General features: G+C 61.9%; 1 protein-coding gene across 1 annotated transcript in view; it reads right to left on the bottom strand.

Moving 5' to 3' along the window:
* The window catches only part of LOC113982192 (SH3 and multiple ankyrin repeat domains protein 3-like), a 140645-nt gene that overhangs the window by 113260 nt on the left and 14358 nt on the right, over positions 1-13027 (bottom strand). The window contains exon 3 of the mRNA XM_039387454.1: positions 5131-5462. Within this exon, the coding sequence (XP_039243388.1) occupies positions 5131-5382 (252 nt within the window). The 5' untranslated portion in view covers positions 5383-5462. The remainder of the gene's footprint in view (positions 1-5130; positions 5463-13027) is intronic.

Raw genomic sequence — 13027 nt, 5'->3', positions numbered from 1 at the left:
TTTCCTTATCAATTTGCTCCAACAGCTCAGCACCTCTGTCTGTGCTGCTCATGGGCTTGTGGTATATGGAATTCAAATCAAATCCCAAAGGAATGGCAAACCACATCATCTGTTAGCCACCAACAGAAGTTCAGGAAAACTCTGCCTATTTCTTTCACAATAGGAAAATTTATTTCTTCGCTTCCCTCGGCTGAACAGAAGAATCAACGCTTTGTGTGCTAGTTCTGGGCCCTTGTTTCATTTGCATTAAGGAGATAACAAGCTAGAATATTAACCTGAGCCTTTTCTGCAGCCACAGAGGGAAAGGAAAATTCCACCCCACAGGAAAGGAGGCTCTGGGCTCAGCGGAGACCTCAAACAGCCTCTCACAGAGCAGGGTGGTCCCACATCTCCAAGTCCTTGGACCCCTCACTGGTCCAAACACATCCCCAAATCCATGTGCTGAGGAGGAGCCCTCCCGTGGGACAGATGCCAGCACAGGAAAGACATGCCAGCCCCCCTGCCTGGGCACCACAGGACATCCTTCCAGAGGATGAGGATCCTTCAGCATCACCCGGGCATTCCCAGCTGCAACACAGGCCACAGGCCACACTTCAACATCAGCCCCTTCGCAGAGGAGACCAAATCCTGCCCAAACCCCCCGTGACTCTGATCCTGCTGGTTCAGGGACTGATGATGTGCCCTGAAACCACCACAGCTGCGCCCAAAGGGATGCAGGAGAGGCAGCAGCTCCCTCTGGGCACTGGCGAGGAGCAGAGCCCACATTCCCCAGGCACTGTCCTTCCTCCTCCCGCTGTGCCACCTGACCTGTCCCAACTCCACCCCAGTTCCACTCCACCTCAAGGCTCCCAGCAGAGCAGCCACCCTCCCTGCACCCACCACCACCCCTAAAACCCGCTTGCAGGAGCACAGCACCCACAGTCCAGGTGGGAAGAGTAGGAGCCAGGGGGGTCCCACCACTGTGGACCCCCCAGCAGGTTGGGCAGACCCAGAGGAAGGGGAAGGGAGGAGGAAGGGGCCCAAAACTGAAGCAACGAGATGTACCTGTCTCGTGGTACCTTCCTTTCCCTAAATATTTGCCTTGGCTGCCTCAGCTGCCACATGGAGAGGGAACAGGGGATAGAAAATTTTGGGCTCCATGAAAAATATCCATCTAAGCAGTGGAGTCTCCCTCCAGGAGCAATGCAGGGCAGAGGACTCTCCTAGTGACCAGCACCAAAGCAGTGTGTGCCAGCACTGTGCCAAGCACTGCCCATCTCCCACAGCACCAGGACATTCCATGGCCACCATCACCTGCAGAGCTGCCCCACGCCCATGGAATCACAGAATATCCCGAGCTGGAAGGGTTCACAGGGTCTAACCCCTGGCTCCACCCAGAACAACCCCAAAAATCCCACCGTGTACCTGAGAGCATGGTCCAAACGCTCCTGGAACTCTGGCAGGCTTGGGGCTGTGACCACTTCCATAGGTTTTGGAAACTGCAGCTCCCTGAGGCAGCTCTGACCAGCAGCAAAGAGCTCTGGCACTCAGCACTCTGGGGTATAAATACCCCAGGTGGCATTTAATCAGGATGCTGGCACAGGTGTGGGCAGTTTAGCCTCTCCCCTGAGCTTGGATTAGGTGCAGGTGGCTCAGATCATTTAATCTAAAACTGCAAATACAAACAGGGGTGTGCTGGAGGAGACAGTCTTCTTTTCCCCCCCCCAGAGACAAGCTCATAGCCTGGGTGGAGATTTGCTCCTAACAAAGGAAACCATTACCAGTGAATTCAAAGGCCTTGGGATGAATAAACACAGTGGTAGAGAGTTGTAGAGGAACCTAAAAGAAGCTTGGAGACGACCCCAAGAGAGCTGGGAAACTTCACTTGAAAAGTCAGTCAGCTGCTTCACAGTCTAAAATCCCACCTGGAGGCTCCTGACAGAAGATGTGAACTTAATAAACTGAACTTTGCCCTGATCTCTGGCATCAAACCGAGTCTGACTTGTACTGAAAAGCTGCCTGTCCACCCTGTTCCTGAAAACCCAAAAGGGAATTCCCACCTTCAAGAAGAGTTGGTTATAGCAAAGTCCGTGGCACATCAGCCACAGATCCAGAGGCCCCTGTGGGAGGGGGATACAGGGCCAGATCCAGAGCTCCAGAGGCACCTGAGGGAGGGGGATACAGGGCCAGATCCAGAGCTCCAGAGGTAGCTGTGGAAGGCAGGTACAGGCAAGTGCTGGAGCTCAGCACACCAACCCCTCACTGGAACCACACAGTCCTGCTGGAGCAGGGAAGAGGTTTAGGATCCTCCCTGCTCTCCAGGTGGATGAGATCAAGGGCCCTGTGTCTTGTAAGAGGGGAAGAAGAGGCAGGGAACACACGCAGCTCCAGAGCATCTGTCCTGTGAGCTGCTCCAAAACACAGCAAACATCCTCCAACACATCCCAGAGCTCCTGATGGAGGAGCCAGGATGGGCTCAATGGCTCCTTTTCCCCTTGTCCCTCTTCACACTGGTCAGGCCCCACCTGCCTGGGTATCACCCTGCAGACAGGGACCAAGCCTGGCTGCTCATGGCACAAGGAATGAGCCCTGGGAGTGCCTGGAGCAGGGAATGGTGCACAGGGATGATGCAGGGGAGCTGAGGGGAGTTGGGGGCCGGTCACAGGGCACCACAGCTCTCAGGGCCGCGGGCTGTTAAGCCAGCTGGGTTTTTTCCAACCTCCCTGTATTTAAGTGGGACCCCTGCCAGCATCCACAGCGCTTCCCTGGCCCCAGAGCTCCCCACAGCACCCACAGGGCTTCCTGCCCCCAACTCCACCAGCTGGGGGGAGAGGAAGGACCCCCCCAGCCCGGACAGCCCGCTGAGACCCCCAGTCTTCCCAGCAGCTCCCACCCCCAGCCCACGGAGGTTGCACCGCTGGGGAAGGGAGGTGTGGGAGGGAAATTCCTGCTGTTCACATGCAAAGATGCTCAGCTTTGCCTCAAGTGCCCCATTCCCTCCGCTGCCTCGGGGGCGCTTCGGTCTGGCAAAGCTGAGTGGCTTCGCTCTGACTCACTCTGGGGATGGTCCTTAGGTTGGAAAAGACCCTTAAGAGAGAGGAGTCGTTGGGAGGGGGGGGAGGTCACGACGTGCCCTCAGCCCGACTGCTGCTCTCCAGGGGAAAAGGAGTCACCGCTGCTTCCTCCACTGCCCACGCACACTCCCCAAACAAAGCAAGGCAGGGACGGGAGGCGCGGGGCAGTGCCCAGGGAACAGCAAAGCAGAGAGCTGGACACCAGGGCCACGGGCAGAGCCCTCCCCGACAGCCCTCGGACCCCCGTGCTGCGGGATCGGGGGTGAGGACTGGAGCAGGATGAGACCCCCCGGAGCACCGGCTCAGGGAGGGGCGCGCGCAGGGGGGCAGAGGAGGAGCTGATGTGCTGGGCTAACCCAGCGCTCAGGGCACAGGGCAGCCCCCGTGCCCCCCGTTCACAACCCCAGCAGGGACTGGGGGGGAGCGAGGGGAGGTAAAGCCCTTCCTGCAGCACAAGGTCAGTCCCCCGCTAGAGCAGCGCGTCTGTCCGATTCTTCGACAGCAGCGGCAACGCTGCCTCGCCTGTCTCTGCCGCTCCCCGGCGCCGGCAGCTCAGCCTGCAGAGCTGTGCCTGCGAGCAGCACCTCGGCCCCAAGGCTTGGCCCTCAGCCCCAGCATCGCTGTCCTCCAGCAAGCCCTCTGTCCCCCGGCGCGACCCCTTCCTCAGGACCCCCACGCCTGGCCCCAAAAGAGAGCTCTTTCCCACAAAAAGGAGCTTCCACCTCCCTTAATCCCCTCCACCCCCAGCAACGCTCTGCTCGCCCCAAGTCTGTCGCCTCACCTTCCTCCCCTCATCCCAAAGGGGTTCCCCCTCTCCTGCCCGCAATGCCTCGTCCTGGAGCACAGGCTCCCTGTGCCCCACAGCCCACCCAGCCCCAAAACACTGCCCCAGTACTCCTCTAATGAGGGCTCTTCATTAGGGCCACCGTCACCGCAGCCCTTCAGCCAAACCCTCCCCTGCACTGACCAGGCTGTTTCCAAGCTCTTACACCCCACAAAGCACCCAATGCCAGGTGACCCCCCGTCTCCGGGGGATCACTGAGCTCTGCCAGATCCTTGCTGTGCCCGGGCTGACCACCCATCTTGCCTCCCTCTGCCCGCTCTGTGGCACACGTACCACCCTGGCTAACGCCTCACAAAGCCTGTGCCCCCCTGGGTCACACCCGTGCTCCTGGGAGGTCACACCAGCGTGTCCCACCTGTGCCACGGGCACCACGACGCGGCACATCGCACCTCGCTGTGCCACCGTCCGGCACAGCAGAGCACCCAGCACCCACCACACGAACCACGAACCACCACAGCCACGGCATCGGGCACAGCCCGCGCACACGGGCCACCGTCAGACCCCGGCGCTGTGGCTCCCGAGCTCCCGCAGCCCGGCCCAGCTGCTGCTGGAGCCGATCCCGGTGCAGTTCTGGTACCGGCACCAGGCTGGTGCTGGAGCCTCCTGCGCCGCAGCCGCTCCCCGTTCCCAGCCCCGCCGTCCCCCTGGAAGCGGGACACAGCCCGGTCCCGGCCGGTGCGGGGACCGGCGGCGGGAACGGCCCCGCGCTGCGGCCGCACCGGGGCCCCGGAGCCCCCCGGGCAGGCAGCGCTGCCGCCGGGGCTGCCCGCGCCGGGCTCTGCGGGGAACGGGAGGGAGACACCGGGGGCACCGGGGATGGGGACAGCGGGGATGGGGACACCGGGGAGCAGGGCAATGGGGAAGGGGCAATGGGGAGTGGGGCAATGGGGAGCTGGTGCAGCGGAAAGGGGGCACCAGGGACGGGGGCAGCGCAGAGCGGGACAGCGGGGGAGGGACACGGGGGAGCGGGGCAATGGGGACCCGTCCCGCCGGGCCCGTGGCCGGTCGCCCCTCGCCCGCGGCGGTGCGAAGTTTGCCGGGTGGTGCCGGGGCGGGAGCTGTGGCGGAGCGGGGCCGGCACCGCTCGGGGTGCGGGTCGGGGAGCGGCTCGGGAGCGCCGGGGATGCGGGTCGGGGAGCGGCTCGGGAGCGCCGGGGATGCGGGTCGGGGGAACGGCTCGGGAGCGCCGGGGATGCGCATCAAGGTGCGGGTCGCGGCCGGTCGGGCACTCACCGTCTGCTGCAGGTCGGGGATGCCGATGCGGACGACGATGGCGCCGGGCGCGGGCTCCTCCATGCGCGCCGGGGCCGCCAGCTTGGGGGAGCGGGGCCCGGCGGGGCCCCGGGCCGGGTCGAGCCGCGTCTCCTCCCGCAGGCCGGCGCTCGGCTCCCCGGCGGCGGCGGCGCGGGGCTGGCGCTCCGGCAGCGGCTCCGGCGGCGGCGAGTCGGGGCTCTCATGCTGGCTGCCGGCGGGGCTCAGAGGCATGCTCCGTGCGGCGCGGCGGGCGGCCGGCACCCGCACCGCCACCGCCACCGCCGGCCGCGCTCACAGCCCGCCCGGGGGCCCTGCGGGGGCAAGGACACGCCGTCACCCCGAGGCATCCCCGGCTGGGACACCCACCCCCGGGGTACCCCGGCAGGGGCATCCCGGGAAGGGACCCCCGGCTGGAGACCCCCGTGGTGCACGTGGGCATCCCCACAGGGACCTCACAACCCGCCCCCAGCAGGGATTATCCCCCAGTAGTGATCGTTCCCCGGGAGGAGCCCGAAAGCAGAGCCCCACAGGGACCCCACGGAAACCCCTGGCAGGGACCGTTCCCCGTGAGAAACTGGGAACAAACCCCCACTCTGCACATGGGCATCCCCACAGGGACCCCACGAAAACCCCCGGCAGGGACCATCCCTCAGGAGGGGACCCCCCACACAGGCATCCCAGGAGTGGCACCCCGGGAGGGGACCCCTGGCTGGAGACCCCCGTGGTGCACATGGGCAACCCCACAGGGACCCCACACCCCCTGCCCAGCAGGGATCATCCCCCAGGAGTGACCATTCCCCAGGAGGAGCCCGAAAGCAGCCCCCCACTCTGCACACGGGCATCCCCACAGGGACCCCACAGAACCCACTCAGAAGGGATCATCCCCCAGGAGTGACCATTCCCCAACAGGGGATGCCCAACCTTCACTCGGGGACCTGGTGGGACCCCCACACTCCACCCCAGCCCACAGTGACCTCCTGCAGGACCCTTAACTCCCCACACACAGAGATTCCCATCTTGGGGCCTTCACCCAGGAACCCCCAACCAACCACGCAGGAATGTCCCAGGGCCACCCCACAGGGTTCCTCATGGCAGGGGCACTGTGGGACAGCCCCCCAACCAGGATCCTTGTGTTGAGGGTCTTGCAGAGGACCACCCTCACCCTACATGGGAATCCCCACGTCAGGGACCTCTTCAAGAAGCTCCACACCATGCAGGGATCCCCAAGGGCCAGTTGTCACTGCATGCCCTCCCCAGTCCCCACTGCAGTGTCCCCCAGCCATCCAGGAGGGACCCCTCCTCACCCTGTCACCAGAGCATGGACCTGTCCCAGGAGTGCAGACACCCAGACCCTCTGCTCACCCAGGGAGGGCTCGGGGTGCAGGGCACAGGGTCTGGACACAGCACCCAGCATGGGTTGTCCCAGCTCCTGCAGCCTGCCCTGCTCCTTGGATCTTCCCTCCACACCACCACCAGTGCCCCCAGTCTGTCCCAGTAGCCCTGTCCCCCGTTTGCAACCACGATCCCCCATCTCCACACCTGCACCAGTGCCTCTGGAATCCCTGCCTGGCTCCTTCCCCAGCTGCCAGGGGGACTCACGAGGGAGGCCGGACACCAGCAGGATGTGACTCGTGGGGCTCAGCTGCCCGTCTTGGGATTTTACAGGGAAAAGCCCTCATTCTGGCTCTGTAAAGCTGTTGATGGTGCAGTTGCTGGAGCTCTGCCCACCATGGGGTTCCCAACATCCCAGCCTGGAGGCCCAAACAGCCAGACTGGTCCCTGGGCTGCAGCTCCAGCAGCTCCTCCACCACCCCTCAGGCCAGGGACTGGCTGCCAGGGGCTTCCCAAAGCACCTTGTACGTGGACAACAGGATGCAGTTGTGGCCTTGTGCCAAAGTTTTGGGAATGAGAGGACACAGTTGTGTCTTAAATATTATTGGGAACTAATGAGGTATCAGATGATTGGGGGGGAAAAAAAAGCAAATGTTCCCACCCCAGAGACCTGCCTGGGGTCACACACCGCGGCGTGGGGGCCGGTGCAGCTCCAGCGTGGAGCTCCAGCGTGGAGCAGCCACACGAGCAGCCACATCCCCGGGCTGTTACCTCTGCCTGTGAGGGCTAAGGAAGGGCAGGAACACTCTGCATGCCCAGGGTCGAGCCCTCACTCCCAGGCAGGGACTGCCCTGCCAGGAGCAGATGGAATGCCGGGCTGAGCCCTGCAGGACTGTGCATGGGACCGTGTCCGGTCCACGGCTGGCTGGGATTCAAGGCTTTAATCTACGTGACGATCCTTCAACAGAAATAGCCCCCAAACCACTGAGAGCTGGAGAGATTTACGGCATGGCCTGGATCTGTCCAGGAAATGAGTAATGGCCCTTCCTTCGGCCCTCCCGCCCCGAGGCCCAGGGACTGCACAGGGCAGGAATCACTGGGAGCCGGACTCTGCCGGGGCATCCAGCCCCAAAAACTCTCCCAGCTGGAGCAGCATCTGCTGCAAACACCCTGCACTGGCAGAACAGGTGAGACGGGGAGGGATGGCTGCATCCACAGACCTGGAAGTTTGGGGTCACGGGGTGAGTTTAACGGGTCCTGAGCACGAGCTCCGCGACTCCGCGGCACGAGAACGGAAACCGTGGCTGGACCCGGACAATGAGATCAGCCCAGGAGCAACTGGTCGGTCTCTGGGCTCCTCCTTTCCTTCAATCCACATCTGCTGGTGAGCCACAGGTCCCTTCTGTGCTGCTGCTGCACAGCTGCCAGGATTAGGGAGCCTGGGAGTCTCCTGCACCCTGCATTCCCATTGCCCACACTCTCAGCGTGGGAGGGCTCGGTGCCATGACAGTTTGAGCCATCCCCATCCAGTCCCTTTGTAAGGTGTGAGAAAACATTCCTGCCCAGCAGCAAATCCAGCCAAATCCATGGCTTTCCAGGGTGCCTGTGCCACGGCATCACTCCTGCTGTGTCTCCAGGGAGTCTGGACACAGCTCCTGGGCAGGGCCCAAGGTTGGTGACATTGGAAAGGCAGATTTGGAGCAGACAAGGCCACCTGGCAAAAGCAAGGGCTGCAGGGGACAGGCTGGATCTGGGGTTTTGGGCTGGGGACACCAGGGACAAGGTGGGGCTGGCGAGGGGAAGAAGTGGCTGAGATGACCACGAGTCACAAACAGCTCCGAGGAGGAGCCGCCGGCTGTGGCCTCTCCCAGCACAACAAAGGAGAAGAGTGGCCAGGAAGGGAGATGGCAAAAAAGGCTGTGGGACAAAGGGACAGAAAAGGGAGCACGGGAAGTCTGAACTGGCTTCCCAGTGCCAGGGGGCAGGGTTGGATGGGATATTGGGAAGGAATTGCTGGCTGGGAGGGTGGGGAGGTTCTGGCTCAGGTTGCCCAGAGCAGCTGTGGCTGCCCCTGGATCCCTGGGAGTGTCCAAGGCCAGGCTGGACAGGGCTTAGAGCAACCTGGGCTGGTGGAAGGTGTCCCTGCCCATGGCAGGGGGTGGCACTGGATGGGCTTTAAGGTCCCTTCCCACCCAAATCAGTCTGTGACTCTAACTGGGAAGCCACAGAAGTCCCTGGCTGGGATTGCTCCCTGAGGATGGCAGTGGCCATGGGAAGGGCAGAGCCTTTCCAGATGTGGCAGTGAGGGAGAATGGCTCTGCCAGCCTCTCAGCTGGGCCTGAAAGCAGCCAAAGGCTGGACACCAAATCTGCTGCCACCACCATCCAGCTCCTGCCACAGGCCCGGGACGAGGACTGGGACTTTCATTAGTGACCTGGAAGAAGGGATCTAACAGCACCTTCATGAAATGGGGCATGAAACTGGGAGCAGGAGAGTGAAAAGGCCTCAGAGAGGTCAGAAACAAGAGCAGGAGGAACACAAAGTCAGCAGAGAGGAGCACTTTGGATCCATCCTGCAGCCACGGTGTCCCACGGGATCTGACCCATGGCCCTTCCAAGCAAATCCCCCTCTGCCCAGGCTGGCAGTGGTGCCCACCTGAGTTCTATTCAACTATTCCCCATCACTGATTTTATTTATTTCCTTTTTTTCTGTCCTGTTATTTCACTAGGGGGAGAAATTAAACGCTCCAGATGGTAATCACCAGGATTATTCTTGCTTTTTTTTTTTCCCCCCAATCATCTGGTACCTCATTAGTTCCCAATAATATTTAAGACACAACTGTGAATGGTTGGAAAAAATGCACTGGCCACCCCCAAACTCCATTACAGACTTGCAGAGTCATTCACGTTCATTTTCTCTCATTAAATCAACTTCTCTGCTGAGGAAGAAAAAAAAAAATCACTTATCTTTTTTTTTTCAAGTCGAGTATCTCAGAAATCGTAATCCAATGAGTCTTATTCTAACACCAGGGAAAAACGGGTGAAAAATCATCAAAGGGAGTTACGAAATCTTTCAAGAAGATTTTCTGGTGACAGGAACAAACCAGTAACGCTTCCATCAAAGCAAGTCACGCCTTGCCAGTCTAGCAGAGCTCCCTGCACGTGCCACCAGGAGCAGCAGCGAGTGAAACCCAAAGCAGAGCACTTTGCTCGGATTCCTGAGCGTTCTTTGGATTTCTGAGCACCCCCAAGAGGTTCGTAGTTGAGCCAACTTCACCTCTTACGCTGTGAGAAACAGCATTCCCTGATGGCCTCTCCATCCCCCCGGTGTTACAGAGCCTAAGCCACCCTCCCACCTCTCACAAATCCCCCTGCCAGGAGCAGCCATCCCATAGGGACCATCCCACGCTGTGCTGCTGAACTCTGGCACCCTCAGGGCTCTCCCTCGGGGCTCCAGGTCCCCCTGAATCAGAGGCACCTCAGAACCACGACCATCCCTCGGTCTGTCACGGAATTATTCTCCCTCTGGAGGGAAGCTGGCATCCAACTGGGAGAATCCTGGGAAATGTGCAGTGGTGGGACCTAGGAAGGTGCACCAGGTAAGGTCTGAGGAAGACAAGCAGCCCCAGGGTGTGACAAGAGCAGGAAGAAGAACCGAGGCGCTCCCAGCAGCAGTGCCAGCCAGAACTGCTCCAGAGACAGGGAAGCTGGCACCTCCCTGAGGAGAAGGGAAGGTGCTGCCACTCCATCCCCTGGCAGGGCGTCCAACAGGCTCCAAAGGGAGCCCAGACAAGGGTGCAAAGACCTGTGGCTGCTGCCAGCGTTGGCACCAGCTCCCGCAGCCTGGGAGCCGTGCCCAGGGCCGTGCAGAGCCAGAGCTGCCCAGTGCCAGGCTGGGGAGGGCGAGAGGTTGCTCTTTGCACCCCTCTGAAAGCCCTCCTGCCAGACTCCTTCCTCCAGGTCTCCTCTCGCTCCTCTCCTCTTCCTGGAAAGCTGCTTCAGACCCTCCCTCGCTGTGATGGTGAGGAATGGCCTAATTTCTAGCCCACACATTCCGGGCTAGTTCACCCTCCTCTTGCGTCAGCATTGTCTGAAGCCTGTGCAGCTCCTCTCTCCTCCTTTGTTTATGGAAGTATTTATATCCGTGTCACAGGCAGCAATTAGAGCCACGCTCAGCCTTCACTCGGGGTCTGAACAAGTGCCAGTCCCGTGGTCTCCTCTGGCGTGGCAGACCCCTGCCCACCTGGGGGGATGCACAGACTCAGGGATCGCAGGGATCCGCTGGATTCCTACTCAGGGACACGAAACAACACAAATCCAAGGAGTCCTGTGCCTGCCCAGGCTTCAAACCCCCCTGTTCTCTGAGTGCACGTGGCAGGAGGTCTCAGCTCCGGTCCCACGGATGAGAACAGTCAGCCAGGGAGCACTGAAACCAAAAATGAGGATGGGAGCAGCTGACACCTCGAGTTTTCCCGGAATCAAGGGACATGGAAGAGTCTCAGCATGGGGGCAGAGCAGAACTGAACCTTCCACATCCTCCTCCTCCACAGGAGCTGTTGGCTACTTTCCCAGGAGTCCTGCCTACAAACCCCTGAGGGGATTCACCTGCACCCCAACATCCCCAGCACCAGTCTGCTCCAGCCACACAGCCTGACTGGGGCTGGCAGTTTTCCCTGGCAGAATCAGGGTTAAATTCCCTCCCCTTCCCAGCACCTGCCTTCCCAGGCACAGGCAGGGCTGGGGAGCTGCCTCCTCCACACTCACAAACCCAGAGTCCCCAAAGGCCTGGCCCCTTTAGGAACAGGGTCTCTGGAGACAGGCAAGCACGGGAGCGCCTGGATCGCCACGTCCCCGGGCGCTGACACCAGGGACACGGTGCCAGAGGCTGCACACGAGCTGCTTTCCTGGGAGAGATGGCAGGGAGTGACAGCAGGAACCAGGTGCTTGTGCCCTGCTGGTGTGTGGGAGAAGCACAGCGCTCCCCGTTCTCCCCCACGGACCCAGGTCCCCGTGCTCCAGGACTTCCCACGTGGCACCAGGGTTGGGGGTGACACAGCAGTGGAGATCACAGGGAAACCCAGCGGGTGTCACTGCCAGGTGTCACCGGGATCTCTGGGAATGGCCCAGGAAGAGCTGCTGGGGAACTGACTCCTCCTCGTGAAAGGACCGACTGGGACCTTCCAGCAGCCCAGCACCGATGGAGCTGCTCCAGCACAGGGCAGCACATCCAGCCCCAGCCCCGGCCCTGCCAGACCCTGCAGACGTGTGCTGCCCAGGCCATTCCTGCCCCTCCAGAGACCGGATCCAACTGTTGTTTCCAGCAGCTCCCACCCCACATTCCGCTCCTGCAGCGGCCCCGAGCCCGGCTCTGCAGCGTGAGCTCTGCAGTCCTTCCAGGAGAGCAGAGGCCCCCGGGTCGGGTGTCAGAGCCCTGCCCGGACCCCCAGCCCTCCCGGGGAGCCCAGCCCTCACCTGGAAGGATCCGGGAGCGTCCGTCGTGGCTCCGCCGGCGCTGCCCGTGAGACGAGCACAGCCCTGCTCCGAGCACAGCCCTGCTCCCCGAGCACAGCCCTGCTCCGAGCACAGCCCCGCTCCCCGCACAGCCCCGCTCCGAGCACAGCCCCGCTCCCCGCACAGCCCAGACGTTACTGATTGACCAGGGCCGGCCGTGGGAACACGCGGTCGATGGTTCCAGGCTCTGTGGAAGGCACGGAGCCCTCGGCAGGGGTGGGCTGTGCTGCTCTGACCCCACCGCCGAGCTCAGAGCCCCGCGGGTGCTGTCGGCAGTTTGGGGTTTCCACGGAGCACCCACCCCCCCCATACCGAGCCAGGGCTGGTCCTTGGTGTCCTGCCAGCTCCGTGATGCCGGGGCTGTCCTCGTGGCTTATCCGGGCACGAGCAGGTCAGTCGGCCCTGCTGTTTGCCGTGGCTCTGTCCCAGCCCCACGTGACAGGGACACAAAGCAGCCCGGACCAGCCCAACCTTGTCCTTCCCCACCGCTGCCCGCGTCCTCCAGAACGAGCCCGTGCAGGCAGGGGCAAGGGAAAGGGAAAGGGCAGGGAAAGGGGCAGGACTGTGCCCACTGGAGTCCCAGCTGAGCGTCAGGACAGGCAGAGGGGACGGGAGGGAGCGGGAACGGTGCTCATCGATCAGCCTGTGTGTGGCTGCAGTGTCCTCCAGTGCCTGACGGGTAATTCTCCTGCCAATCGATTTTCCCTCTCCCCGTTTGCCAGGGTTAGTGGGTCACTGGGGATGTGCAGATGATTAAAGGGCAAGTCCCACATCGCAGATTCCCGGGAGCAAACCCGCTGTGCCAGCGCTTGGCTTCCCCAGGGTGGTGTGATGGCAGAGTGGTGCTGACCCCAGCGAGGGGCAGGGGGACAAGGAGCAGCATCCTGTGCCCACCTGGGAACACCAGAGCTCATCTGTGCCTCTGAGAGTCCAGCAAAGGGTCAGGAGCACCCCCGGGCTCCCCCTCACACACACACACAGTGCTTGGCTGGTGGGGATTTGCAGAGGATCCTGTGTGCAGAGTCCTGGGGCGA

Source organism: Pipra filicauda, unplaced genomic scaffold (genome assembly GCF_003945595.2).
Source record: "Pipra filicauda isolate LSUMZ 115617 unplaced genomic scaffold, ASM394559v2 scaffold566_size300873_pilon, whole genome shotgun sequence".
NCBI classification, from domain to species: domain Eukaryota; kingdom Metazoa; phylum Chordata; class Aves; order Passeriformes; family Pipridae; genus Pipra; species Pipra filicauda.
Note: the sequence above shows the minus strand (reverse complement) of the source record. Positions and strands in the feature narration are given on the sequence as shown.